This window comes from Abramis brama (assembly GCF_963993115.1).
Source record: "Abramis brama genome assembly, chromosome: 22".
In the NCBI taxonomy this organism is placed as follows: Eukaryota; Metazoa; Chordata; class Actinopteri; order Cypriniformes; family Leuciscidae; genus Abramis; species Abramis brama.
Genome location: NC_139984.1, coordinates 24816352 through 24843526, shown reverse-complemented (window position 1 = coordinate 24843526; position 27175 = coordinate 24816352). Strand labels below are relative to the sequence as shown.

Genomic DNA, 27175 nt, shown 5'->3' with positions numbered 1-27175 from the left:
AACTTTCTAGTTCTATTTTTGCTAGCCTTGAAAAAAAAAGGTTGTAATGGCTAGCACATTTTTTAGATATGTTGAGCCTTGGGGATCACGCAGGAAACATAGGTGAATGCAGCCAAAAATATTTGTCTCTTCCAGTCTCCTATTTATTTCATTGACAATAAAGTCTAAAAACAGAAAAACTCAGCTTTTCTATTAAACTGCTCATGTTGAGCCTAGGTGCTCACACAGAAAATACTGGTTTGAATCCAGTCTTTGTTGTGTTCCAATTCAAATCTGCCTCTCACGACAAATAATTAATCCATTTTGTAAATCACAAAAAGTGAAAAAGTTTGAAATAAATTTTTCATACGGTTGTCATAAACACTGCCGTTTTGAGGTTGACATGGAAACAACAAGGAAATCATTCTCAACTGACACAAAGATGCTTACCAGAAAAACCTGTGACACACTCAAAAAAATAAAAGCCCTTCCGACAGAGCGATAAGTAAACACTTACAAACACAGAGACAACACAAGACCTAATCCTGCACCTAATTCCCTCTTATCCCAGACTCCTGCTCGAACAGCGACGCTAGAACGGAAGAAACTACGAAGGGAGCACGGGATAAAATCTATCCACTCCACCTGCCTGCCGCGGGCCCCGCTGGCAATTACCTGAGCTCTGGCCTGGCTTGAGCTCAGAGAGCGCGGGAGTCTTAATGGCTTTGCATGCAGGAAGATGTCAGGCCTGAGATTACAATTACTGATAGGACTTTGCTACCAGAACGGCTCTCTTCCTCTCTCCCGCCGCACCGGATTACTCACACTGAGCTTCTCTGATAAACTACACAGCAAGGGAAGATGAAAAGTAGGTAAATAAATAAACGAAGGAATGAATTGTTCACAAGGTGTGGCGTGTGCTTATTGTTATCTTGGGTTTGGAGGGAAATGTTGATGTCTGTGATGAGGCATGTTATGAGGCCGGAGTTTATACACACATAATTTCAGCATATACACACATACATACATGTGTATATATATATATATATATATATATATATATATATATATATATATATATATATATATATATATATAGTATGTAAATAAATATATAATAATATGGTAAATAAATAAATAAATAAATAAATAATTTTAATATAGTATATATATATATATATATATTAGGGCTGTAGTCAAGACCACCTTTGTCGAGTCCAAGACCAGGACTAGTCGAGTCCGAGTCAAGACCGAGTCCAGGACAGGAAAAAAAAAAAAACAGTCTGCTAAAAAAAATATAGGCTAGCCTATAGAAATTAAATCATGTAATAATGAAATAATTAATAATTTTAATTTTATTTAAAATAATTGACTAATTCAAAGAACAACAAAAAAATAATAATTATATAGGCCTAAAGGAGCACACACATTCGTTTCGACTGTCTGATCAGCCTTACATTCTGTTCCTGTCAATCATACACGCGATGTCAACCAATTAAACTGCATGAGGGAGGGCCGAGCCAACTCACAGACACACACACACACACGAGATGCGGATAAACCGCGGCTCGGGCGGATGACGTGACGAAAAATAATATTTTAGCCTACCACTCATGGAATAGGCAAAGAAAGAAAGGTAAGAAAAAAAGTCGGAAAACTTTGCCCAACTTTGACAATTAAAAATGTGAATATTCACGTTGCACTAGCGGTGGACTTTCAGCGAGTTTATTTAAACATTTATTTTTTATAGAGCCGTTTATGAGTCAAAAGAGCCGGCTCTTTTCATTGAGCTGAGTGAAACGAGCCGGCTCACGAAAAAGAGCCGAAATGCCCATAGTTATTAGGTGGCCAGTGTTTCACTTTCCCTCCAATAATATTTTGTTTTAATATCGCGGCGACGTATGTGTGATTACTGGGAACATAATAAAGACACCTGGACTCACTCGAGACCAAAAGCCATATTTGGCAAGACCAGTGGCCGAGACCGAGACAAGTCCGAGTCCGAATACCAGCGAGTCCGAGACAAGTCCGAGACCATAGAAAAGCGGTCTCGAGTCCAAGACCGGACTTGAGTACTACAGCCCTAATATATATATATTTTTTTTTACTACATTAATATATATATTTATTTTCTATCTATATATATTTATATTTTTTTGTAAATGATATATGATATATGATATATATATATATATATATATATATATATATATATATATATATACACTGTAGAAAATAAATAAATATATTTATGTAGTTAAAAAAAAAATAATAATAAAAAAAAATGATTATATATATATATATATATATAGAGTAAAAAAAAATATGTATATGTATATACATACATATACATATATATCTCATTTACAAAATAATAATTTACAATATAATACCATATTTTCTGGACTAGAAGTCCCATTTTTTTATCATCTGAAATGTGCTGCGACATACTATATATAATGCTATTAATGTCAAAAACATAAAATAGAGGACGCATACACACACACACAAATACAGTTACAGTTTCACACACAAAATCAAATCAGTTCTAGCATTGCTAATCTGATATCACAGCCTCCTCATCATAACACTAAAATGTAGACGGAAAAAGTTACACTGTTTAGTTTAAATTTAATGTAAACATTATGCAAAGGAAAACTAAAATCGTGCAGCAGAACATACATTTTGGTGAGAAACTGGTGAGAGATTGGCGAAAATGTGAAACGGTGCTCAATGAAATGAAGACCAAACCAGCTAATTGTGGACACAAAGCCCGTTGGCCTGAGCTGGAGGAGAAAGTTCACAGATGGGTTCTTAGACAGTGCGCTTCTGGCAGAGGTCTACATGCACAGTCACTTCACTATACACATGTTTGGAACATATGCACTTACTGCTAGATCGTGGCTCTCATGCCGTTCATTTTCATTTCAGAGATAAATATGACTACACTACACACACATACATGATGAAGCTACTCATGTTAATAGTCTCATCTCCACCAAATCAATCAATGCCTGTCAGCTTAATGTTTTCTCATTTTAGGAGACAAAAACATTGACTGCTATTCCAAATGTAAATGCTGTAATGGTGTACCTGAAACACACATTATACAATAGCAATTAGCGTTGAAGACCTCTTGGGCGTTGTATTGAAATTTGGCAGAAATGAAGACAAAGGCATTGTGTTGAAGAGTTATTCCGCCATCTAGTGTCTAACAACTGAATTTACACCATTTTACTATATGCACTGCACTATCTTCAAAGAAAAGAAACCACAATGTAAAGATGCCAAGAAAGTACTAGGGTAACACCAAAATACTGGTCAGGAGAATGTATAAATGTATAGAATATGGTATTCTCATTCCATAAATGGACTGAATCAAATCACTGCTCAGCCTGATTATAGTGAGCAACAGGAAGTGAGCTCCCACAGCCTCCCATTCACACGCAAGTGTGAAGCTTTGTGCAGTGATGTCATACCATCGCAGGTACACTCAAAAACCAGATTTAAAAACATCTGACGCAAAATCAGATACGAGAGGTTGGAAAAGGATCAGAGTCCTTATCACAAAGAGATAAGCCTGGCATAGAAGCACTCCGATTATTTTAGCATCTCTCATGCATAAGTAACAACTGAGCTAGAGGAGCAGGCGGGCAGCTCGGCGGCGAGTGTGAAGCGGTGTTAATGAGACCAGCTTTTTAATGGAACTGTGGAAAGAGAGTGCCAAATGCAAATGCAACTTATCACCTCTCCCCGCCAACAGGCCAGGGAAAGGCATTAATGCGTTTAAGAGCAGAGAAATTACCCACAATCCTCCCCACTCTCTCTCCACGTTATTTTTGATTAATCTTGTAAAGGCTTGTCATGTACAAGAGCTCATAGAGGGCATCTGCACAGACCCTGGCAGATGGATGGAGATAGTCAGGCAAGGGATGAACAGACAGTGAATAGTGCATTTCACAGAAAGAGTGTTACTGTAGTCTGAGTGAGAGTGCAGGGGTGGAGGTGACAATTTACTGCATTTTAATATATTTGTGCCACCCTCTTTCTGTAAGACAATGTCTTAAGAGAACAGCAATTATTTATGTGAAGCAGAAAAATAGTGAATGGAAAACTGCGACGAAAGCACTACAAGTGGGAGCTTATAGGTCTATTTTACAAAGTGAAAACGAAATCAAAACATCACAGACGCAAAGATATTCACACTATGAATGGGGGAAAAGCGTAAAAATATAAAAGTAAAGTCAGTCAAAAGTAGGGCTGGAACTAATGTTTCTTTTTTTCTTTTTTATCGATTAATCTAGATTTTTTTCCCCGATTAATCGAATAATCTAACAATTACGCCAATCATTGGGGACGGACACACAGCGCGACGAATAGACGCATTCCACTCAAAACGACTAATTAACATAATCGGCAAAATTGATTAGGCCGATGTGTTGTTCCAACCCTCCTAAACAAACTTAAAGTTATTCACACAGAGCAAAAATAAATAAATAATCTGTTAAGAGAGTTCAACGTATCACAAACTCAAACATTCACATTGAGAGCAAAAAGAAATCAGCTAAACGAAAACACTCAAAACATACGCAAAGGCATTCACACCGAGAACAAAACGAATCAGAGTAATGAAAAGGCAAAACAATGAGGCAAATCCAAAAATAAAATAAAAAAACGGAAAAAAAATCGGAAAAATGTAAGCCAATGGTAATATGTATTACAAACGGAAAAGTATTCATATCAGTGAGACGAAAAACAACAAAAAAAAAACAAAAAAACATGAACAGGCAAAACGTATTACAAATTCAACTATTCAAGCGAAATACGTGAATATGAACAAAATTAGGATTAAAAAAAAAAAAAAAAAAAAAAATCACTCATTGAATTTATCATCATCAATGTGAATGATTCCATTGGAATATTACGATATAAATCTTGTGAGAGCAAGTTTTATCATATCTAAACTCAAAGCTATTATCATCAAGAGCATAACAAGCCAGCCATAGGGAACAGGTTTATAGGAATACGATACAGTGCTTACATTTTTAAGCCAATGTCGAATGTAAATGTCTACACTGTGTAAATAGTGCTCATTTTTAACTATTCATTGCCTGGGACTATTACACTGTGACTCTTTGTTAACTAAACCGCTTCAAATTTGTACACTACACAGGCTCCAATAAGCCAGAACAACAGCTGCAACTTTACCAGTAACTCTCATGAAAAATCCTATTGAAATGCCTGGTGATCAATCATATCCTACAACAACTGACCATCACTCCTGCCACTCCATTCAACTTTCCAATAGACACCAAATCATGTGCATTTATGCTGTCACACACTTCTAATATTTATTACGATAACACTTTCATTTCAATATTTTAACAAGAAACCGAAAACAAAAGGATCAATTCCTCTTCTGATGGCTGAGCTGATATCTAATCATGACTCATGTCGTGTTTAACAAGAGAGGTCTCCAGCGATCAGGACATTATTGATAATCATGAATATTTAGAGGCGCAGACCTTGATGTTGCGCTCTGAAACGCACCAGCAGAACAGAGAGGAGTCGCCATGTCAGAGCTTCATTCTGATTAATGATAAGACTTCCCATTACATCCACATCACACAGAGCCACTGCACGCGGCTTGGTTCTCAACTGATGGGTCGCAGGTTTGTCCTTTTAGGGCTATAAACCCGCAGAGAAAAGAAACAGTGCTAAATGGAAATAAAATGCCACTAACCGTAAAATAGTGCATTAGTAGAAAAGCAAAATAAATAGGCTTTTCAGCTTTCACATGGCAGGAGAAAACCTGAAATATCTTTTGTTCCTGAATATGTTTGTTAAATAAAATCCAGTCAAACTCTACTCATCTGTCACATAGTCATATAATATTTGGCCAAGAGTTTGTCCAATGCGTTAGGCTGGTAAAGCACACTAGTGCTGTTGTTTATGTGAATGGAGCGTTACTGTACGTTCTAATGAGTAATATTAAAGCCTAGTTAACTTTAAAAATAATTCTCAACCTTGTGTCTTTTCTTGTATGATTTCCTTTTCTCCTGTGAAACACTAGATATACATTGAGAGTGAATGGTTACCAGCAAGATTTTTAAACTGATAACTTACATGTTGGTCTGTTCATTAAACAAAGCTAATGTGAGCTAGTGTCAAGTCCTCTGAAGACATATGAAGTACTTTTGATTTAATCAATCTTTTAGATAATTGTTCAGATTTTGCTCTTCATGTCTAATCAGTATTGTTAGTGTTAACTAAAACAAAACAAAAAAATAACTGAAATAAAGCTGAAACACAATATAAATATTAGATGAAATATTTATATGTATATTATGATGTTATGATGACCTATATGCCTTTCTCCACTGACGTTCTAAGTTTTCACAGGAAAAAACATCCAAGATGAGATTTAAGGGATTAAATATTGACTACAGGGGGACTTTAAACTTAAGCTAACTGTAACAAGTTAAACTTGAAAATTTGTCAAACTAAAACAAATTAAAGCTAAACAATGTACAAAATTTAAAATGGTAAAAGCACATAAAAAATTACTTAAACTTAAAATTGTAAAGAAAATATAACAATAAAATCTAATTCAAAATATTACCTATACTATTACATACAGTGCTGGTCAGAATTATTTGCCCCCTTGGTAAATGTGATCAAAGATGGCTGTAAAAAAATAAATCTGCATTGTTAATCCTTATATTTATTAATATATATATTTTTTTAGATATTTTATATATATTATATATTTTTAAATATATATATATATATAAATTTTTTTTTTTTAATTCGCAAAAATCTAACCTTTCATTGAAGTAAAAGAATTGAAAGTGTGTGTGTGTGTGGGGGGGGGGGGGGGGGGGGTCACATTATGAAATAAATGTTTTTTCTCCAAAACACGTTGGGAACAATTATTTGCCCCCTTTTATTAAATACTTTTTGCAACCCAAAAAAAAAAAAAGAGCTTTTTGCCAGCAAACACTTAATATGGTGCACACAGGGATAAAAAAAAAAAGTACCCCATGTGTAAAATGAAATATTCTGCTGTATCTTTAATGCTGTGGGCCTAATTTTCTGCCAGAGGTCCTGGACATCTTGTTCAGATACATGGCATCATGGATTCCATCAAATACTAACAGATAAAAAAAATCAAAACCTGACAACCTCTGCTAGAAATCTTATAATGGGCCATGTTTGGATCTTCCAACAGGACAGTGATCCAAAAACAAACATCAAAATCAAAACAAAAATGGGTCACTGAGCACAAAACCAAGCATCTGCAATGGCCATCCCAGTCCCAGATCTGAACCCTATAGAAAATGAGCGAGCTGAACTGAAGAGAAGAAGCGCCAACATGGATCTGGGAATCTGAAGGATCTGGAGAGATTCTGTATGGAGGAATGCTCTCTGATCTCTCATCAGGTGTTCTCCAAACTCATCAGGCATTATAGGAGAAGACTCAGAGCTGTTATCTTGGAAAAATAAGGTTGCAAAAAGTATTTAATAAAAGGGGGCAAATAATTGTTCCCAATGTGTTTTGGAGAAAAACATTTATTTCATAATATGATTTTCCCCCCACTTTCAATTCTTTTACTTCAATAAAAGGTTAGATTTTAGTTTTTTGTTAGCATCAAGTATCAAAAGGATAAACTGCAGATTTATTGTTTACAGCCATCTTTGTTCATATTTACCAAGGGGGCAAATAATTCTGACCAGCACTGTAGATGATAATAAAACAAATAGCAGTGTCGTGAAGCAAAACCCGTTTAGAACCACAGGTTTAAAAAAGAACAGATCCATACTGAACTCCACACAAACATCAGAATCTCAGCTGAGGGTTGTGGTGACATCTGGGCATGTTCACACATCTGCTAATAAGACACTGAGGTTCAGAGAGAGAGAGAGATGTTCAGGGATGAATAGGAGGATTGAGCTATAATTACCTTCACAACCTACATCCACACACACACACGTCATCTACTCTTCAAAGCTTGAGCCCAGGGGAAGCTTTTCTATTAAGTGTCCAGAACATGTCAGAGCTCAGATAAGACAGACCAACAAGACACGTACCACAGGATCCTCGGGTATGGGCTGACGTGTATAACATCACACACAGTTTTTAAGTCCAATGTCTGCAAGAACACGACACGTGCGATGCGTAACTCTTATAGACTTGATAAGGTGGCCCCTCCAGGGGCCTAAGAAGGAGGGACACAATCCCTAAAGGACCTGAATAAGTGGATGAGAATAAGTGGAAACGGGACAAAGGAAAAAAAACTGAGCGGAATTCAAAGAAGCCAATTTCACCCGTGTCAAGAGAGCAGCGGCGTGTTTCTCAGACCAGGACTTGACCAGGTTGAGTATTCCTCGCCTGCGGGACTTTTTTTTAAAAGAAAAACTTTCAAACTTAAATTAAGTGAGATAAGAATACAAGTAATTAATTTTCCCCTTTTTTTAAACTATATTTACTGTAGAACTGTGAACTAGTTTGGCAATTTGAACGCAGATAAATGTTTGATAAAGCTAAGAATCAGCCAAAAAAAATTACAGTGATTGTAAAAATCAATAGTTAAGTTGCTTTTGGCATTTATAAAACAGCTGCAACAGCAATTAAACAGTTACATTAATATATTCATAGTTTTATTATATTTATTAATATAGATATATTTTATTAAAATAAAATTGCTTTTGCCACCATTTATAAAAGCAACTTGGCAAACTAAAACAGAATGTGCATCTCAGATACTCTTTTTTAGGCATTCATTTGGTTACATGAGGGTTATCCAATCAGAATTTAGAGTGTTTTAAAATGAGTGTTATTGAATGCAAAAAAAAAGAAAAGAAAAAAGAAGAGGATATTATACCACAATACTTGAGTAACGACAAATTGTTACATCAGAGTTTTGATATGATTCATTCAAACAAACCATTTTCAACTAACTGATTCAACTAATCAAACATACAAAATCTAAAGCTGTTGCTATTTAGTTTAAATGAGCTGTTAAAACATCCAGTCAAGGAAGGATTGTGAAACTAAACTGATTACAGTCTTTAGAAATCTTAATGAATAGATAAAAGGTATATTGAAATCAATGCATATGCATGATATTGCTTCATTCTGAAAAACACTGAATATTCTATATATCACCCAGTCTTAGAATCAACTATACAGGTCAAAAGTTTGCGATTTTTAATCTTTTTTAAAGTCTCATATGCTCACCAAAGGCTGCATTTATTTGATAAAAATACAGTAAAAAAAGAAATATTGTGAAATATTATTACAATTTTAAATAACTGTTCTGTATAATATATTTAAAAATGTAATTTATATGTTGTCAAAGCAGAATTTTCATCATTACTACAGTCTGTGTGCTGATTTACTGCTCAAGAAATCTTTTTATTATTATTATCAATGTTGAAAACAGTTGTGCTGCTTAATATTTTTGTAGAAACAAAAATCTGTACTTTTTTCAGGATTTTTGTTTTAAAAGAAAAGAATCTTTCATAACATTATAAATGTATTTTCTGTTCACTTTTGATCAATATAATGCATCCTTGCTGAATAAAAGTATTAATTTCATTAAAAAAAAATTTTTTTACTGATTCCAAACTTTTGAACAGTAGTACTAGCAATAGTTGATCAGTAACACTACTAATATTAAAAAGCATTATTATTTATAAAAACATGGCATTACCATGGTACATGTAAAAAAAAGATATCACCATGATGCCATGTCTAAAAACCACAGAAAAATGATACACAAGACAATTTTACGATAATATGTTTGCTACCGAACTGCCCTGAAACTCAACTGCTTTCACTACATTGCACGATGACTGAAAGAAAAATCCAGCATTCTGTACAGTATTTACATTGCCTGTCTCGGGGTGTGTTTGCATGTGTCGTTATACTTCTGTCCTGAAGTATTGTGCTGTGCTGAAGTGTTTTGTAGAAGCTGCTCACCAGCTGTTTGGCTTTCTCAGACTCCTGCCGTGTCTGTACTCGCTCTCTCTGCACCGCTCGAGTGATGTCCTGCCGCGCTGCCTCTCTCTCTTTGCGTGCGATCCGAGCCAACTCCTCTTGTATAATGGCCTGCTGCTGCTCATACCTGTGCAAGCACACACACAGCTTTATTTACATGCCTGTTGCCAAGCCATGATTCACTCACTGCAGTTCTTAAACCTACCAATGAGTTACAGCATTTTGTCCTTTGTACTTGTGCTATGATTCACACTTGGAGAGAATCCAGGAAAAAATTAGTCCCCTTCAAATGTACAGTCTTATCCTTTATGGGAACTACAGTATTTTTAGTACTCATATTTATGAGCAATTCTTTAGACATTTAAAGTCAATACATGTATATTGTCAGATTAGAAGCATAATAAATAACAAATGAATACATTTATAAATAAATGATACATTTCTTAAAATGCAAGTTGAGTGTTTTAAAATGTCAGCTTCACACATGCAGATTTGCATCAAGTATTTCAGGAACAGTTCAGAAAGGCTCTTTAGAGCTAAAATTAAAGATGTGTCATCTGGATCTGTGTTTAGCAATAATATTGCTGTATAAAATGACCTGGGCAACCTCAAAGTGACACTGTTCTGAGAAGATGATATATACTGTTTATATATAAACATTTTTTCTTGGTCTTGGTGTGCAATGCCAAAAAAAATAGACTAGAGCAGGGTTTTAAAGTCCCCCTGTAGTCAATTATATCCGTTAAAAATCATCTTTGATCCCCAAAATGACATACTTAAGCGTTTTTTCCTTAAATATAAATATAAATCCTAAAATATCTTGAATGTAACTCTACACCCTTGTCTCATTTATGCCGAGTTCATTTTAGGCCCGATTTTTCGCTTGCCGACAGGTTTAGTGAGATCGGCGACAAATGCCTGAAATCATGGGCAAATCAGTTCTCGTTCACGCGAGTGACAATCACGCAGTGTGAACGATCAAAGACGCGATCTGAGAGAATCGCAGATGAGTCGCCGACGCCCGTGAGATATTTGGCATGCTAAATATCTGGACCTGTCGGCGATTCAAAATCCTGCTGTGTGAATGTGTTCTGACTGAAAACTACATCGGCGATGACCGACAGCCAATGAGAAAGCAAGATACAGGGCAGCGGGATGTTCAGGGAGGAGTTATAGACCAGAATATCAGTATTTTATTAGGTATATTTACAATTATATCAAACAGAAACAAAGCATAAACATTTGCTTGAACAGCAGCACATTGCAAAATTATTTATTTACCCCCAACTCTCTTTGCAGAACACACAATCCTTGCTCCCCGTGTCTCCCCAACCATTTCCTCTTGCATTATCTGTTTTTCTTTTTCTCCTTTTTGCTGCAAATCAGCACACAGACAATTTGGATCGCAAGCTTCTTGCGGGCTATAATTTTTAATAACAATTTCAGTCTCACGCAAGAACTCCGGTCTCACGCACATGTGATCTTGCGTTATTTCCTTATCACTTCTCGCGTGCGTTTGGTTGTGAAACGTAGTTTGCGGACCAGACAGAAGTTGTCTGCGATTCTTTCTTTTGTAAAGTCATGCAGTGTGAATCACCCTGTCGCCGACCCATCGTGCAGTGTGAACACAGCAGCAACTGAATGTTACCCCAGATTAGTATACGCGGTTCTATGAATATGCTAATTAGCCCCGCCCCCACTCACTCACACTAGCTCAGAGATCCACTCGTTGACATGATTGGTTACAAGGTAGTTTGAGACGTCAGAAACAGCGATTTCAAACCATGTTTTTTAAACTGTCTTTGGTTCACTGCAGTTTTAAGGAGAAAATACTCAGCAATGGTGTTGACTGATGAATTTGCACATGGTGTGTTGTCTTAAAGCTTATTAAAACCACATAGGCATATAAACAACATTAAAAACTTGATTGATGCCAAACTTTTTCATGCCACAGACAGACAACCAAATATGATCTTCATAAAATTTAAAAGCCAGCAATATATTGTAAATGTATGTAAAAACAGACTCATTTAAATTGATACATTATACCAATCTTAAAATGTTATTTGGAAAATATTTAGTTTAGTCAAGTTTTAACAGATTAGTGCCCGATTTCACAGGCAAGGCTCAAACCTAGTCTCAGACTAAAATGCATGTTTGAGCTGTTTTAACTGAAAGCAACTTGCACTGACATATCTTAAAATATGTCACTGCCATTGTTTTGTCTCCAGATGCACACCAGTAATGGTGATTTAAGGCACATTTATAACAGCTACTTCATTTTCTAAATTAAACAGCTTTCAAATTTAACTAAGGCCTAATCCTGGCTTATTCTAAGCCCTGTTTGTGAAACCAGGCCTATGGTTTTTGTTTTTAGTTAATAACACATTAAACTTTTTTTTTTTTTCTACTCACAAAATTATACAATGAAAGGTATTTTTTTTATTTATTATAAGGACACCCTAGCACTCTCTTGGGGGTCCCTGGACCACAATTTGAAAAACCCCAATTTTAGATTACCTCTTCCTGAGCTCCTCTTTAGTATCAGGAAAAGTCGTCTTGGTCTGTGTTTTTGGAGGTTGTGGGTCAGCACCTGCAAAGTTAAAGAAAAACTAAAATAATTATCGCTAACATGCATTACAAATTTAATATCTCACTTATTGCTTCTTGTAAGCACACAGGCATATAAACTGCAAAAATTTATGAACATGGAAAATATAATGTCATACCTAGGTTTTCTTTATTGTTGGCAGGTGGTCTTGGATCAGCACTGACATTCCTCATGCGCTGTAGGACGTCTTCAGACAGCTAAGAACATAAATGTATAAAAATAACTGATGAACGTACACAAGTTAAATGAAGCAATGGTGTCACTGATAACTCATAATTTAGGCTATTATCGTTCTGTTTCTTTATCTATAGATTGACAAAACATAGATCTACTTTTTGTAATTTGTCACTTATAAAGCTAAATTCGTTCTTGGGTATCCTTGCAGATTTGCACACACAAACATTAATAAAGAATAATAACTCTCAGTATTTTTCTAGTGACATTGAATGAACTCGCACATAACACACACTTGTTTTCGCCAACTTGCCTAATCATGCAACCACTCATTTATATCATACATGATCTATTAAAGATCTATATAGTGATCGAACTCAAAAGATTTCAGTCATTTGGAAGAATGACACTTTCCAGAGCAAGCAGATATGTGGTCAACTCTATTGTAAGAGAATTAAAAGATTACCCGCGCTTAACGTCCAGACAGTACCATACATACACCTGCCCTTTCATTTACACTTCTGCACACCTGAGGACACACTAGGTCAGTGATGTATCAGTCCAACACAACTTCCAAATCAGGAAACAGTTTCTCGGTTTCACACTCGGTTGTCATTAGTCAGAGCTGACAATCATATGCGGACTGCAGATATTCATGTAACGTTAGGCTATCTATTTGTGAAATGACAGACATCCGAAACAACATTGTGGCCTGTTTTCCCAAACTCATCCCGTTCATTGAAGGACGTTCGGTTAACCTTGTTGCAAATTCACGGTACAAAGTCCCGCAATACCAACCATAATCGTACATAACCAGAATGACTTTAAGGCAATAAATATGTGATGTTGGATTACCTTCACTCCACGCAGAATCCTCACCCTGTCATCCTCATCTAGGCCGAAAGAAACTCTCCTTGACGTGCTTTCTCCGGATCCCATCGCTTTATGTACAGCTTCGTTAATGGATCTTTAACAAAATATAAACAATTTTATTCTTTAACTGAAATAAACACAAATTATATAGTAAATACGCCGATATGTTTGACAGATTCACATCTTACCGTTGGGAAGTGGCAGATTGTTAAGGCAGTATTCTGAAACACTATTGGCGAATGACATTGCAATGAGCCAATGGAATCTCAGGATATAAGGGCGACTGGAGAAAGGGCTTCTGGGAGTTGCAGTCCATCAGACTCACTCAGTCCTTATTTACTTAAAAACCATTAGAGGGGTTTGATGCTTTAGTGTACTTATTTCACAATTGTACTTCACAAAAAATATAATTTGTGAAAACAAGAAACCTACAGTTATCCATTAAACATTGAGTTAAATGATTGAAACTGTGCTCCAGTTGAATCAAATTACTTCCAAAAGTCCAGGACGGAGTGGTTTCTTGCATGAGGTTAAAAAAAAATTTTAAATTAGTATACTGATTTTTTATTACCTCCAACTGTTCACAGTGACCATTTAGTGGGTAAGATTTCCCCAAAACCCTTCATAAACAATATTTGGATTAATACAAAATAAAGTGTTTTCTCATTTGATTCTTATAATTTTGGCAAAAAACCAATGAACTCCATGATCTAATGGGTTTGGCTAAATTATACATTTGATAGCAACTATGCATTATCTTTCTTCACAACTCTATATAGGTGAAAATGCATTATTTTTATTACAATGTAAACTGCTTAAAAGTCAAAAAATGTTGGCATATGAAATAAGCTTTCTAAACACACCCACATAAGATGACTAATATTAAAGTTGGCTACTTGTACTCGGAGTTAAACTGATGATTCCTGCACAATAAATTGCTCAAAGTTTTCCTAAATTTTATGTTGCTTCAGATAAAAGTGTGCAATGAGATAATAATAGCCTCTTACATTTAACACCCTTAACATAATATTCATGCACTCAGAAAAAGCATAACACGAAACATAATTCAGAGACAATGTTTTCTTTCAGGTATTGATTTATCCTCAAATGCCATCATACTCCTCACACAAGGCATCTTAAGCAAGTACTGTACATATAATAACATTCCCTGTTTAACAGACAAATCACAAGAAGAAATGTTTCTATGAAGCAAAAGACAGACGTAAATGATAGAAAGCTGCTCGCTGCTCACTTTAACTTTTGACAATGCGAACAGTAAGTGCACAGTAATCAATAACTTCCTTGAATATACTTATAGCGCAAATATGAATTGTAAGACAGGATATTGAAAGAGGTGTGTCCGTTATCCAGAACCGATTTTCATTAAGAATTTCCTAAAACTCCCACCTTCAATGTGGCACTGATGCAGAATAATCCCAGTTCTAACTGTAATGACCATGCATGTTCCCTTTAATTCAACAGCAGAATTATAATACAATGCCTCAGGTAATTACAGTGCCATCAAGGCATTTCGGTCTAATGGCTAAATGTCGGTCACAACATCATGCATTTAATTAAAGATTTCAAAGACCCCTTTGTAGGAAGATGATTTGTGAATAATTTAAATTAAGATTATTAAACATGACACCATCATCACCGATAGACAGACAGCGCCACAGTAGGACTGTCCCAGAGAAAGTAAAGTGAGGCAGGGGCATGACAGGGACGAAACCATGTGACAGCTTCAATGGACAATGTTTGTGAATGGGGTACAGAAAATGGAGGTCTTGTGAACCATTATGATTGGCTGAGATTGCAAGGAGGCATGTTTAAGAGTCATTGACTGACATGTTCTCCACTTTGTTCTCTATATCAGCGTCACCGCCCTGTTTCTTCTTCTTCCCTCCTTCCTGCTGTTTCTTCTGCTTCTTGGTTGCCTCCAGTTCAATAGGGGCTGGCTTCACAAACTTGATCATTTCTGTTAAATCTGTGTAAAGAAACCAGAATATTGAGATTGATTGGAGACAAAATTGATGACTACTTCTTATCAGAGGAAACGTAACCTACACACATTGAACACCTATCTAAAAGGTCCACTTATAGCTCACATATCCGGTTCTTTTGATTGAAAAACAGATAACAGCGTGCAATAGTGTTCTCTTTCACCTCTTCTAGCGCTTTAATGGTTTAAAATCGCTTAAATGTGTAAATTGTCAAGAATAAAACAAGTGCAAATTATATACTTTCACTCTATAATGGTTAAACTTGGCAATTAATCTGTGAATAACATGCGTGCCGAACAGTGGGTCCTGGTCCGTACGGATCACGGCTCAACTACGATCCATTGCACCCCTACTTGTGAATCTGTTCTTTTTTTGGGAAACAAAAACATACAATGCAACCAGTATTATCCGATTCCCAAAAAATGACTTTGTTCCTTGTAGTGAATTGGTTCTTTATAGTGAATCAAAAACATACAGTGTCAACAGTGTTGTATGATTCCCAAAAGAATCATTCAGAGGAATCAGTATCAGAAACAGAATCGTTAAATTCCATACGATTTAATAATAATAAGAAGAAGAATTATAATAATAATAATTCGTTACATTTACATTTATGCATTTGGCAGACGCTTTTATCCAAAGCGACTTACATTGCATTTCAAGGTACACATTTACATTCTTATCAGTTCTTTTGTTTACTTTATCACTTTATCAGTTCTAAAGTTATATTTATATAGCGCTTTTCTGGGTACTCAAAATCTCCTCAACCACCACCAATGTGCAGCATCCACCTGGATGATGCGACGGCAGCCACTAGGGATGAGTCACGATTTTCGAATATTCGATTAGTTAATTTTATTATAGAATAACGAATAGGTTGTGCGATTATTGTCTTTAAAAAAATCCCCATGTTTTCGGTTCTGATGCGGTGGTGACACGTTCATGTAACCAGAGGGTGGCGATGCCAATAACGCATCTAAAAGATGTCAATCAACTCTCAGACAACAGAAGAAGATACACATTGTCTCACACCAGAGCATGTGAGCGGAGTGGTAGTATTTCATATTACAAATAACATTATATTATTTAAACATAAATATGAAACGTATGTTTAAGTTTTTTAAGTTATATTTAAGCGTCACACCACTCCCCTTTTTTCACGTGTGTAGCCTATACATGCATGTGTGCGTGCCTTTGGGGGAGGGGTGCGATTTTCAAATAATAATATAATAATACCCAGTGAACTTCGAATATTTTTGCTTGAAATGCCCATCCCTAGCAGCCATATTGTGCCAGAACGCACACACACCAGCTTAGTGGTGGAGAGGAGACAGTGATGAAGCCAATCAGTATGGGGATGATTAGGAGGCCATGATGGACAGAGGCCACTGGGCAAATTTGGCCAGGATGACAGGGTTACACCCCTACTCTTATTCGAAGGACATCCTGGGATTTTTAATGACCACGGAGAGTCAGGACCTCGGTTTAACATCTCATCCGAAGGATGGTTATACGGGTGATTTCCACCCTAATCTTTAACGACTAGGTTATGGCATCCCAAAACAAGTCTTTTTCATGCATGTAGAATAAGATTGAGGTAAACTTTTCTATAATCTATCCAGGTAAACAGATCCATACTCAGCGGTGCTCACCTGGAGGCATAAATGCCTTGAGAGGTTCTGGAACAATAATGCCTTCCTCTGTCTGGAAGTTCTCCAGGATAGCACACATAACGCGAGTGGTCGCGCACATGGTGGCATTTAGCATGTGCACATACTCAGCCTTTAAGAAAACAGACACAATCACAATGGTCAATCAAACCGACCTCAAATGGTAATAACAGATAACCCAGCATCCTTCTTCAGAACAGTGGAGTAGAACTGTACCTTGTCCATCATTTTCTTAGTCTGACCGTAGCGAATACGCAAACGGCGAGCCTGGTAATCTGTGCAGTTTGAGCATGACACAAGCTCTCTAAAAGCCTGGGATCCTGGGAACCAAGCCTCTAAATCCAGCTTTTTACTAGCAGCGTGGTTCAAAGCACCTGTGAAACAAAAACAAAATTAATTTGAAGCTGATAAAAACTTTCAAGATTTTCCAACAAATGGTGGTTAATTAGTTCCATTGGGGCTTTCAATGGAAAAACTGGACAATGTGAACTAACCCGACACAATGTTGACGATGCGGTAGGGGATTCCTAACGACTGATAAAATTCTTCAGCTGTTCCAATCATCTCATCAAACATCTCCCAGGACTTGCCGTCATGAGGAGAGGCGTACACAAACTGCTCGATCTGGAAAGCAATGGAAAGAGTTTGTATTCAGAGAGGTTGTGATTTCATACTTGAACAATTTTAATATTAAACAGGAATAATATTAAACTTCTAAATAATACCAGAAATTTCTTCAAGATCTTTACTTACTGCAAAATTTGATAGAGGTCTATTTCTTGTTATGAAATACAGTCATCTAAAATCAATATTCCACTCTTCACACATTATTTTCATGATAGAATTGCTCGGACCTTCTCAAACTGATGGACCCTGAAGATCCCGCGCGTGTCTCTGCCGTGAGAGCCCACTTCCTGTCTGAAGCAGGTGGAGAAGCCGGCATAGCGGATGGGGAGATCCTCTGGCTTCAACCATTCATCTCTCAGGAAAGCTGCTATTGGCTGCTCCGATGTGGCAATCAAATACTTTTCGTCTACTGAACTGTCGTCAGACTTCTCGCTCCCCTTCCCGATCACCTAAACAAACACATTACATTAAATGCTTTGTTTCTGTAGATCAAGTTTTGTTAGTTGTATTAAGTGGTTCTAGCATGATGTCAACTTTTGTGCAACTAATGTATATATACTCATATATATATATATATATATATATATATATATATATATATATATATATATATATATATATATATATATATATATATATATATATATATATATATATATATATATACACAATAGATATAAGACAAACCTTATAGAGCTCCTCATCAAACTGGCTGAGCTGAGCAACCTCCTGCATGACTTCTTTCCTCATGAAGAAGGGTGTGTACAGCAGGTTGTAGTTCTTGCTGTACAGGATCCGCAGTGCATAATTAATTAAAGCCTGCTCCAAGAAAACTAAAGGCCCCTGAAATAAAATAAAACATGTCATTTAAAAATGGGTGGCAAGTGCTTTTTGGCTTGTTTATTTTGAAGAACTGACATGAGAACAGGGGTAAATATTGTGCAACAAGGCAAAATGGTTACCACATGCTCAGTATTGAAATGTTCAGACGTGGTTTACACAAAAACAATGTCGTTGTCCTTCAGTTCCCTTCCTTACACAGTTTGACAACCCACAAAAAAATATTTTTAGGTTAAAGGGCAACAAACCTTTAGGAAGTATCCTCTGCTTCCAGCCACGATGGCTCCTTTTTCCCCTTCGTATCCATCCACCATGACAACCAGGTCCACGTGAGAGTACTTCTTCTGCACTGTGCAGTCACCCCAGGTGCGTTCCACCTTATTATCAGCATCCTGAGAAAGAGAAACAGCGTTTTGCCTTAGTCTCCAGTTGAATAAATTAAGCAACAACATATGCTAAATTATACAACGCCTGGCCAATAAAAAAAGTCACCACCTGGATTTAACCAAGCAAATAGGAAAGAGCCCAATTACTGCAGTGATAAATTTGCTTCAGCTAGCAACAAGTTATTTATTAGGGACTAGGAGTAAATAGCTGTGTAGCCTTAAGAAAACCACTTATCAGTAGGGGTGTAACGGTTCACAAAACTCACGGTTCGGTTCGATACGATACACTTGTGTCACGGTTTGGTTCGGTACGTTTTTGATACAGCAAAAAGAAAGAAATGCCAGAGAAATTTCCTTGATTTAATTTTATTTATTTTATTAAAACTAACATCATAAAGTATGACATTTTTTATTTTGAGCAATTCTAAAGCTAGAATTATAAAAACAAAATAAAACATATAAACAAAACAGCTCCTTGGAAAAAATGAAATGTAATATTGTAGTAGTTATAAACAAAGGTTTATTTTAGTTCAGATTAACATTTGAGGGCAGCAATTGTATTCATAATGTCAAAATAAAACCAACGTAATGTTACTTGAAGGCATTATAGCCTACTATTCCTGCCAAACTTCCATGGTTGCAGTTAGTGTTACTACAGTAAATCCATGGTGAATGTTGCTGATCTGTGGACACTGGATAGTTCATTCATGGCACAATGTTTCTTCCAGGTTTCCACGTCAGCGCTGTTTGATTCGTTAACGGAGAAATGTGAATGTTTCTCACTAGATCTCGCAGCGATGTTATTACTTCTGTGGCGAATTCAAATGCTTTCTTTACAGGATCTCTTATTAGCGCTGTGTAGTAACAGTGTCGCATGATCACAATCGGCTCGCGCTGCACTGGTCCAAATAAACAGTCCTTCAACCACACAATAACGAGCAGTTTCGTTCCGCTTGCATTATGTTTGATGTTGGGCAATGTTGTGGTCGCGCCGGCGTCTCTTACATTATTAGCGAGCTTGCCACGCGCAACGCGCCTACATTTGAAATAACGAAATTTTGGTCGGCAGGAAAAATGGTCCAACGAACCGTTCGGTTTGAAAATGCGTACCGAAAACCGAACCGAAAGCCTCGTACCGAACGGTTCAATACGAATACGTGTATCGTTACACGCCTACTTATCAGTGAGGCTAATTGGGGAAAAAGGCTTCAATTAGCTAGGGAGCATAAAGATTGGACTCTTGTGCAATGGAAAAGGGTAATGTGGTCTGATAAGTCCAGATGTACCCTGTTCCAGAGTGATGGGCACATCAGGGTAAGAAGAGAGGTGGATGAAGATGCACCCATCACGCCTAGTGCCTACTGTACAAGCCAGCGGGGGCAGCGTTATGATACGGGATTGCTTCAGTTGGTCAGGTCTAGGTTCAGCAACGTTATGTGCCCATATAGCCAAAAATAAACGTTATGTGCCCATATATAAAAATATAGCCAGCTGACTATATGAACATACTGAATGACCAGTTTTTTCCATCAATGTATTTTTTGAATATGCATGGGCATATTCCAAGATGACCATGCCAGGATTCATCGGGATCAAATTGTGAAAGAGTGGTTCAGGGAGCATGAGACACACATTCACACATGAATTGGCCACTAGAGTCCAGACCTTAAACCCACTGAGAATCTTTTGAATGTGCTGGAGAAGATATAACGCTGCGAAGCAACAAGATCTAGACGAGAAATTAATGCAACTTTGGATGGAAATAAATGTTTTTACATTGCATGAGTTTAGAGAAACGATGCCATGACGAATGTGTGTCGTAATTAAAGCAAAAAGCAGTCCAGCAAAATATTAAGAGTGTGTGATTATTTTTTTAAATATTTTGGCCAGGCAATGTATTTGGTTTGCAGGGCCTGCCTAGGGTATTGTGTAAATAAAAACACCCTGAAACTCACCTCATCGTTGCTGATGGGCACAGAGGGATGCAGGAGGTTTCCGATCTCTCTCAGGAACTCAAAGCGCTCCGCCTCCAGCTTTAGACGATCACTGTCTGTCTTCTGCACAGCCTCATCCACCAGTAACCGCACCTTCTTAATCTGAGTCACCGTGAGGGGCTGCCAGAGACAGAATGCAGAATTAATGCTCACAGATGGGTTGTGGATCATTGTTTAATGGGTATATACATATACATATACATATATATATATATATGAAGAGTTCAGATGCAAAAGTCTCTAAGTGCCATCTGAAAATTTCTTCTAGAATGATAATTTTTATCAAGCTCGTATATTTAAGTTCAGTAATTTCACTTAAATGGCAATGAAAATTACCTATTAATTGTCATTTAAGTGAAATTACTTAACTTAAATATACGAGCTTGATAGTAATGATCATCGTAGAAGAAAATTTCAGATGGCACTTAGAGGCTTTTGCATCTGAACTCTTCATATATATACAGTGCTATGCATAAGTTTAGACACCCATGCTAAAGTTGACTAAAAAGAGGAATAAAAAAATCATCTTTTGGAAATTGACCTTAATGCCTTAATTAAAAAAAATTGAAAAAATCCAACCTTTAAGGACACCAATTTTCTTTGTGAATGAATAATGTATCGTAAATAAATAAATGTTCTTCCTTAAAATACAGGGTGCATAAGTCTGGACACCCCTATGTTAAATTCCCATAGAGGCAGGCAGATTTTTATTTTTAAAGGCCAGTTACTTCATGGATCCAGGATACTATGCATCCTGATAAAGTTCCCTTGGCCTTTGGAATTAAAATAGCCCCACATCATCACATAGCCTTCACCATACCTAGAGATTGGCATGGAGTACTTTCCATAAGATCATCTCTCAATGCAAATCAAACCAGCTATTAGGCTAACTGAAATAAAACCATTTTAATTAAGGCATTAAGTTCAATTTCCAAAAGATGATTTTTTATTCCTCTTTTTAGTCAACTTTAGCATGGGTGTCTAAACTTATGCATAGCACTGTATATATATATATATATATATATATATATATATATATATATATATATATATATATATATATATATATATATATATATATTAGGCTGGGTACCGTTCACATTTTAACCGGTACCTGAAATTCTGTGCTGATACCCAACGGTACCTTTTTTTTGGTAATTTAGGCATGTTTACCTCAATAACTGTAAAGAAAGTAATTTGTAGAAGTGTTGTTGACATTATACCAGAGCTACCTTGTCTGCCATTGAGACTGCAGAGGCTGAAAAACACAGCGAGCGCCACGCGTGCTTCAGTGTGTGTGGTAAATGAAACCGCGAGTCATTCATTCACACAGAGACACGCAGAACATGCAGGATTCGTATTTAAATAGTCTTACTCTCGCGACCAGATGCGTTCTCAGGTACCGAAATTTGGCACAGATTATTTTAATGTGAATCGGTACTCGTAGTACTGAAGTAATTCGGTATTAAAAGTAGTAAAGCCATTAAAAGTACTCAGTTCGGTACCCAACCCTAATATATGTCAACACTTCAGTCAAAAGAAATCTACAAGAAATAATAGGCAGCAAAATCTGTTGCCAACACAGGAATAATTTACAATTTAAATAAAATACATTCATATAGTATACAAAATATATATTAATACATGTATATTGTAATAATATTTCACAATATTACTGTTTTTATTGTAATTTTGTTCAAACCAATTTAATTCAACCAATAAGAGAATTCTTTCAAAAACGTTAAAAACTTGTGACTCATAGTGTATAATATATAATATATACACTATATAAAATATATACACTACCATTCAAAAGTTTTAGATCGATAAGATTTTTTTTTTTTTTAAGTCTCTTCTGCTCACCAAGGCTGCATTTATTTGATCCAAAATACAGCAAAAAAAACTTAACTTTTTTTTAAAAGTTAAAATATATTCTATTTGAATATATTTTAAAATATAATTTATTCCTGTGATCAAAGCTGAATTTTCAGCATCATAACTCCAATCTTCAGTGTCACATGATCCTTCAGAAATCATTCTAATATGATGATGTATCATATCATCAAAAACATATCATTCAAATAGAAAACAGTTATTTTAAATTGTAAAAAACTTATTTCACAATATTACAGTTTTTGCTGTATTTTGGATCAAATAAATGCAGCCTTGGTGAGCAGAAGAAACTGCTTTTGAAAACATGAAAAAAATCTAAAACTTTTGAAAGGTAGTGTTATTATTATACACTTATATATACACTTATAATACACTTATTATACAATAATTATGTGAATTATACATTATTGATTGACTCACTGATAATGTTTCTCCAGCGAGGGCTTCCAGATTCTGAGCCTCTTCTGGAAGAGTGTCATCGTCACCAACTGGCTCTTTCTTCTGCAAAAACATCATACGACCAGCAAGCAGAATATTATTATTACTCAATGATAACAGATCAAAACAAAAATATGACAGCTGGTTTACGTACCTTCATCTTTTCACCGATGGCTTTGCTGCACAGATTCTTGGCCTTGTTTAGGTTATCCGCCGTGAAGCGACCTGGAGGCATAAAAAAAGAAATATTTCTAATATAAAATAATGTCACAAATTATAAATTCACTAAAGTATTCCTTTCATTTTGTCAAAATATTTCTTTATTTTGATTTTGGACACGTTCTTGCCTGCTGTAAAGGAAATCATCCAAAAGCATACTAACAAGTGTTATCTAGAATGAAGCAATTAATTGATACATTACTTGTTCCTATGTTATGTATGTTTAAAGGAATAGTTCCCATTATTAATTCAACATCAAGCCATTCTAGGTGTATATGATTTTCTTCTTTCAGCTGAACACAATCAGAGTTTTTTATTAAATAACATCCTGGCTCTTCTCAGCTTTGTAATGGCATTGAATATTGAGTTATTGAAGCTCCAAAAAGCGCATCCATCCATCATAAAATTAATCCATACGTTATTTTACGCATTTATTACCCTACTGGAGTTGTATGGATTACTTGTATGATGGATGGATGCATTTTTTGGAGCTTCAATAACTCAGGCGCTATTCAATGTCATTACAAAGTTGGGAAGAGCCCAGATATTATTTAATATGACACTGTTCAGCTGAAAAAAGAAAGTCATATACACCTAGATAGGCTTGAAGGTGAGTAAATTATAGGATAATTTCCATTTTTGGGTGAACTTTAAGTCGGCATGAGACTGAAGTTTCGATAGTATTTTCTTCCTTACTGTGACGTATATACACTTCTCGACAAGAGAAAATGTAGGGTTGATTTTGTTTTTTTTATGTACTTGATATTGTTCATCGGTAATTGATTGAATCCTTGGATGGTTGTGGTTTGCTATTGGTCGATCTCATGTGAGTGACAGGTTGTCCCGCCCTCACGCCAGTAAACGCATCATCGGAGAAGAGAAGAGATGTCGCTGCAAGTGGGAGGGGAATTTATTTTGATTAAAGATTAGGAGAGAGCAGATTAATTTTGAAACAATAATAATGTGCACGGATAAATAATTTGTAATAAATACTGCAATGAAAATAAGAATTGTCTGTTTTTATTTCATGGAGACTTTAAAGCAACCTTTAAAGTCCTTAGTCCTGATTCATATGGTGACCACACCAAACTTAAATATATTAATAGTGAGACTTTTGGATGGATTTAAATGAATAGGGAATTACATTTTCAAACTGTCATTCCTAATATTTCCACTTTAGTAACATAGGCAAGAACATGATGAAAGAACAGTCTGGCACACAACAGCACTGACAGCCAGCAGCTCCTCCTCTGTTAAATTCCCTCTGACACTGAGATTGCATCAGATACAGCCGGGTGATGCTGCGACAGGTTTAACCAATACATACTCATACCTCCCATTCCCAAATAACACCTGATATAAACGTATATTAGGCTAAATAACAGAAACACGTTTTATTAACTGAAGTAAACAATGTTAATCACACTATGACAGGCGGGTTAAGTATTAGCGTCAATGCTACATGCTACTCCAGTACACCGGTAATGCAGTTTCTGCACGTTGCCACGCATTTTTTATTAACTTTATTATGTGTTATAGCACAGTCAGTGTGTGTTTCCTATCTTAAAGTCTTAAAGTGTATTAACAGATATGTTATACGTGTCACAGTCTGTTCTCATTCACAGGCTGCCATGTGTTTCGTTAGCTGTAGCGTTAGCCGATACTCACATTTCCTCCATTCTGTATCCGCCTGGACCAGTTTATCCACCAGAGACACATCCTTGAACCGTTTCCTCTGGGTTTCCCGCACGATTTCAGGATCGCCGCCTTTGTCGGTGCGAAACAGGTCTAAATCGAGCACCATGATGCCTGTGGACGCGGTGTGCAGTGCGGATGAATGAAGGAAAGGAAAATGGAAAGTATCGAGAGATATGGAGAGGAGGCGCTAGAGAGCTGCTATGCATATTCATTACTCTGCTCTGGCAAAGTACAGAATCATACTACTGAGCTAATTAATATTAATTACTTTAAATCGACGCAGTCACGCGTAAGCAAATTCATATTCATGAGCCAACCTTCGTGGATTCGGCGGTCTGCATTTATTAATTTGATATAACCTTTCTAAGTCATTATTGATATTTTATTCCCAACTGGGATTTTTTCTTCTTCTTCTTGGTGGTCTAAATTTATTAAAGTTTACAGGTTACCAGCAGCAACATTTTACTGCTGCTTTACTTTACACGCTACTTTTCATCGAGAGGCTTGAATTGGTAAGTCTATAAAACATTTCAAATGGGATGTAATTTACATCCCATTTGAAATGTTTTTGGTGGCATTCTTCACAAGAAACCGTTATTGTAACAAAAATGGCTTAAAAGTAACATTCGTATGGTCAGTACATGGAGGAGTAGGCCTAATGTTCAGGGTGATTTGTGTAGCTATCAGTGATGTTTTGGTAATTTTCCAGTTCCCATTTCTCATGCAGAATTTCCCTCTCTCAGGTATAAAACACATTAAGCCAGTCCAAGATGGTCCAGGCCTGGAGACCAGATAAGACCAGCAAACCATCTTAGACTGTCTTTATGTATCAGTTTAAACCAGGGCTATTCAATTAGCTTCATTCGAGGGCCGGATTATCAAAACGAAAAGTTGAGGTGGGCCGGTGGGTTGGTTTGTCGGTTTAGTTTATTTATTGAAACATAACAGTTTCAATAAATATGTTAAAGTAACCCTAAAAAAGTATGGTATTTACTTGGAAATGTGGTACCCAACAGTATGCAGATATATAAAACCATAATAAATAAAAACTTGATAATTTACAGCTGTGTAAAACTATTTTCCTTGGAACAAATAAATTAATTATACAAACTCGTAGCTGTTGGTGAGAAATAATAATTCTTTTATTTATAATTGTTATGCTTAAATGAAAATATTCTGACAGTGAGACTTGATAACCACAGGCTACTCACTCCCACTGTATAAAAAATGCCTAAACACAGGTTAAAAAAACCCACACCTTTACAAAGAAACTTACATAATTTCATAACAAACATTAATTATATATTCCTCTACCCACCTAATAAATCTAATGCAATATAAATCACTATATATATATATATATATATATATATATATATATATATAATTATTATAATTTTTTTATTTTTTTACTGTTTATTTATTACTACACAGTAATTCAATATAAATATTGCACATTTCTGCCCAACCATGGTAAATTACTACAGTACATTCATGGTAAATAAATGTTTGTAAGGGTGATTAGGGGATTTAAAGTGTTCTAATTTCGTTAATGCCACAATGTTTCTCCTGCTTTCCTCATCAGTCTTGTTGGGAATGTTGAGGCTGTTTCATCTGATTTAATACTAGTTAAATCATCGAGTGATTTGTGGTTTGTAACAAAGAGGTTTCTGTCGAACTGAAACGCTTCCCATTGGTTGTCGCAACGCTGTTTAATAATAGTGTCCGGGACCGGGGACCTGTTAAGTGAAAACTCTGAGTATGTTA

General features: G+C 36.0%; 2 protein-coding genes across 3 annotated transcripts in view; both read right to left on the bottom strand.

Annotated features, from left to right (window-relative positions):
• The window catches only part of chchd6a (coiled-coil-helix-coiled-coil-helix domain containing 6a), a 68029-nt gene extending 54119 nt beyond the window's left edge, over window positions 1–13910 (bottom strand). For both annotated transcript variants that reach the window (XM_084099073.1, XM_084099074.1), the window contains exons 1-5: window positions 13829–13910; window positions 13623–13734; window positions 12712–12790; window positions 12503–12575; window positions 9965–10109 (exon numbers count right to left, since the gene is read on the bottom strand). In XM_084099073.1, coding sequence (XP_083955199.1) covers window positions 9965–10109; window positions 12503–12575; window positions 12712–12790; window positions 13623–13706 — 381 coding nt within the window. In that variant the 5' untranslated portion in view covers window positions 13707–13734; window positions 13829–13910. The remainder of the gene's footprint in view (window positions 1–9964; window positions 10110–12502; window positions 12576–12711; window positions 12791–13622; window positions 13735–13828) is intronic.
• An 808-nt stretch (window positions 13911–14718) lies between these two features.
• Window positions 14719–25579, bottom strand: sars1 (seryl-tRNA synthetase 1). Its single transcript, XM_084099072.1, has 11 exons — window positions 25379–25579; window positions 23646–23716; window positions 23474–23554; window positions 21122–21280; window positions 19029–19172; window positions 18628–18783; window positions 18168–18389; window positions 17808–17937; window positions 17530–17687; window positions 17296–17425; window positions 14719–15627 (listed from the first exon to the last, which is right to left on the bottom strand). Exons 1-11 carry the CDS (start codon window positions 25512–25514, stop codon window positions 15470–15472), a joined length of 1545 nt encoding a protein of 514 aa, XP_083955198.1. The 5' UTR covers window positions 25515–25579; the 3' UTR covers window positions 14719–15469.
• Between the last annotated feature and the right edge of the window lie 1596 nt (window positions 25580–27175).